Below are 1183 nucleotides of genomic sequence, written 5' to 3'. Positions count from 1 at the left end.
GAGGGGGGGGAAGGCAGGGGACCCAGAGCTGGGGACACAGTGCTGGCCTCGCCTTGGGGGTTCAGGGCTCTGTCTGGGGCTGCAGAGGCTCTTGGGGCAGGGGCACCGTGGCCAAAGCACCCCAAAACCCAGGGCATGGGGAGAAGCAGTGGGTCTGATGCTCACCCCCTGCAAAATCATCCTCCTTGGGGGCAGCCACCCTCTCCCTGCAGTGTCACTGAGAGGGATCCCAAAGCTGGAGCCGCCCCCCGGTGTCCCTGGGGAGGGCTAGGAATGTCCCTTGAGGTGATGGCAGCTCTAGGACCTGCCTGTCCCCAGGCTGGTGGCCATGACCCTCACCCCACCACAGCTGTCCCATATCCTCGTCCTGCAGAGACCATAGGAGGGGACAGAGGGGTCCCACAAAGGACATCTGGCAACCTTGCCTGTTCTGGAGGAGGGCAGCCCACACCCCCCAGCAGGATCCCGGTGTCCCTGTCCCCTCTGGGCAGGTGCCACCCTCATCCCCTTGTCCCCACAGAGGCACCCCAGCACCCTGACCACCCCCGAGCACACGGTGAAGCTGCGCGGGGCCACCCTCACCTGGGCCGGCAGGGACAAGTCCAGCAAGAAGAATGTCCTGGAGGTGAGCAGGTGACAGCAGGAGGGTCACTGGTCACACTCCTGGGTCCACACGTGGCCCACAGGGCAATGCCACCTCTGCCCAGTTCAACCCAGCAGGGGATGGAAGTGGGGACACTGGGGACGTGCCAGGGTGGGTGCACAGGGATTGGCACTGCCAGTCACTGTCCCCTTCTGATGGGCACGGCGGGGCCACCAAGGGACATCCTGGCTCCCAGAGGGGCTTTGCACGGGGAGGAGCCGCTCCAGCCGCTCCAGCTCCCCGCAGACGGCACCGTTTGGTGTCATCGCAGCTGGCGCCGGGCTCAGCCACATCCTGGTTCCCAAATCCAGCTGGTTGCGGCAACCCCGTGCCCTTTCCCTGACCTCTGCCTGTCGCTCCGGCAGCTGAGGACGCGGGAGGGCTCGGAATTCCTCATCCAGCATGACTCGGAGCAGATCATCACCGCCTGGCACAAGGCCATCGCCGACAGCATCGGCCGGAGGGTGAGCGGGGCCCCCGATCCCCCGCGGCCACCCTGGGGCCGGGCCCCGGCGTCTCACGGTGCCGCCTCCCGAGGGC

General features: G+C 66.9%; 1 protein-coding gene across 1 annotated transcript in view; it reads left to right on the top strand.

Annotated features, from left to right (window-relative positions):
- The window catches only part of LOC102043988 (rho GTPase-activating protein 27), a 13751-nt gene that overhangs the window by 8871 nt on the left and 3697 nt on the right, over window positions 1–1183 (top strand). The window contains exons 8-9 of the mRNA XM_031063636.1: window positions 521–625; window positions 1009–1107. Coding sequence (XP_030919496.1) covers window positions 521–625; window positions 1009–1107 — 204 coding nt within the window. The remainder of the gene's footprint in view (window positions 1–520; window positions 626–1008; window positions 1108–1183) is intronic.

Source organism: Geospiza fortis, unplaced genomic scaffold (genome assembly GCF_000277835.1).
Source record: "Geospiza fortis unplaced genomic scaffold, GeoFor_1.0 scaffold373, whole genome shotgun sequence".
In the NCBI taxonomy this organism is placed as follows: domain Eukaryota; kingdom Metazoa; phylum Chordata; class Aves; order Passeriformes; family Thraupidae; genus Geospiza; species Geospiza fortis.
This window is presented reverse-complemented; position numbering and strand designations above follow the sequence as displayed.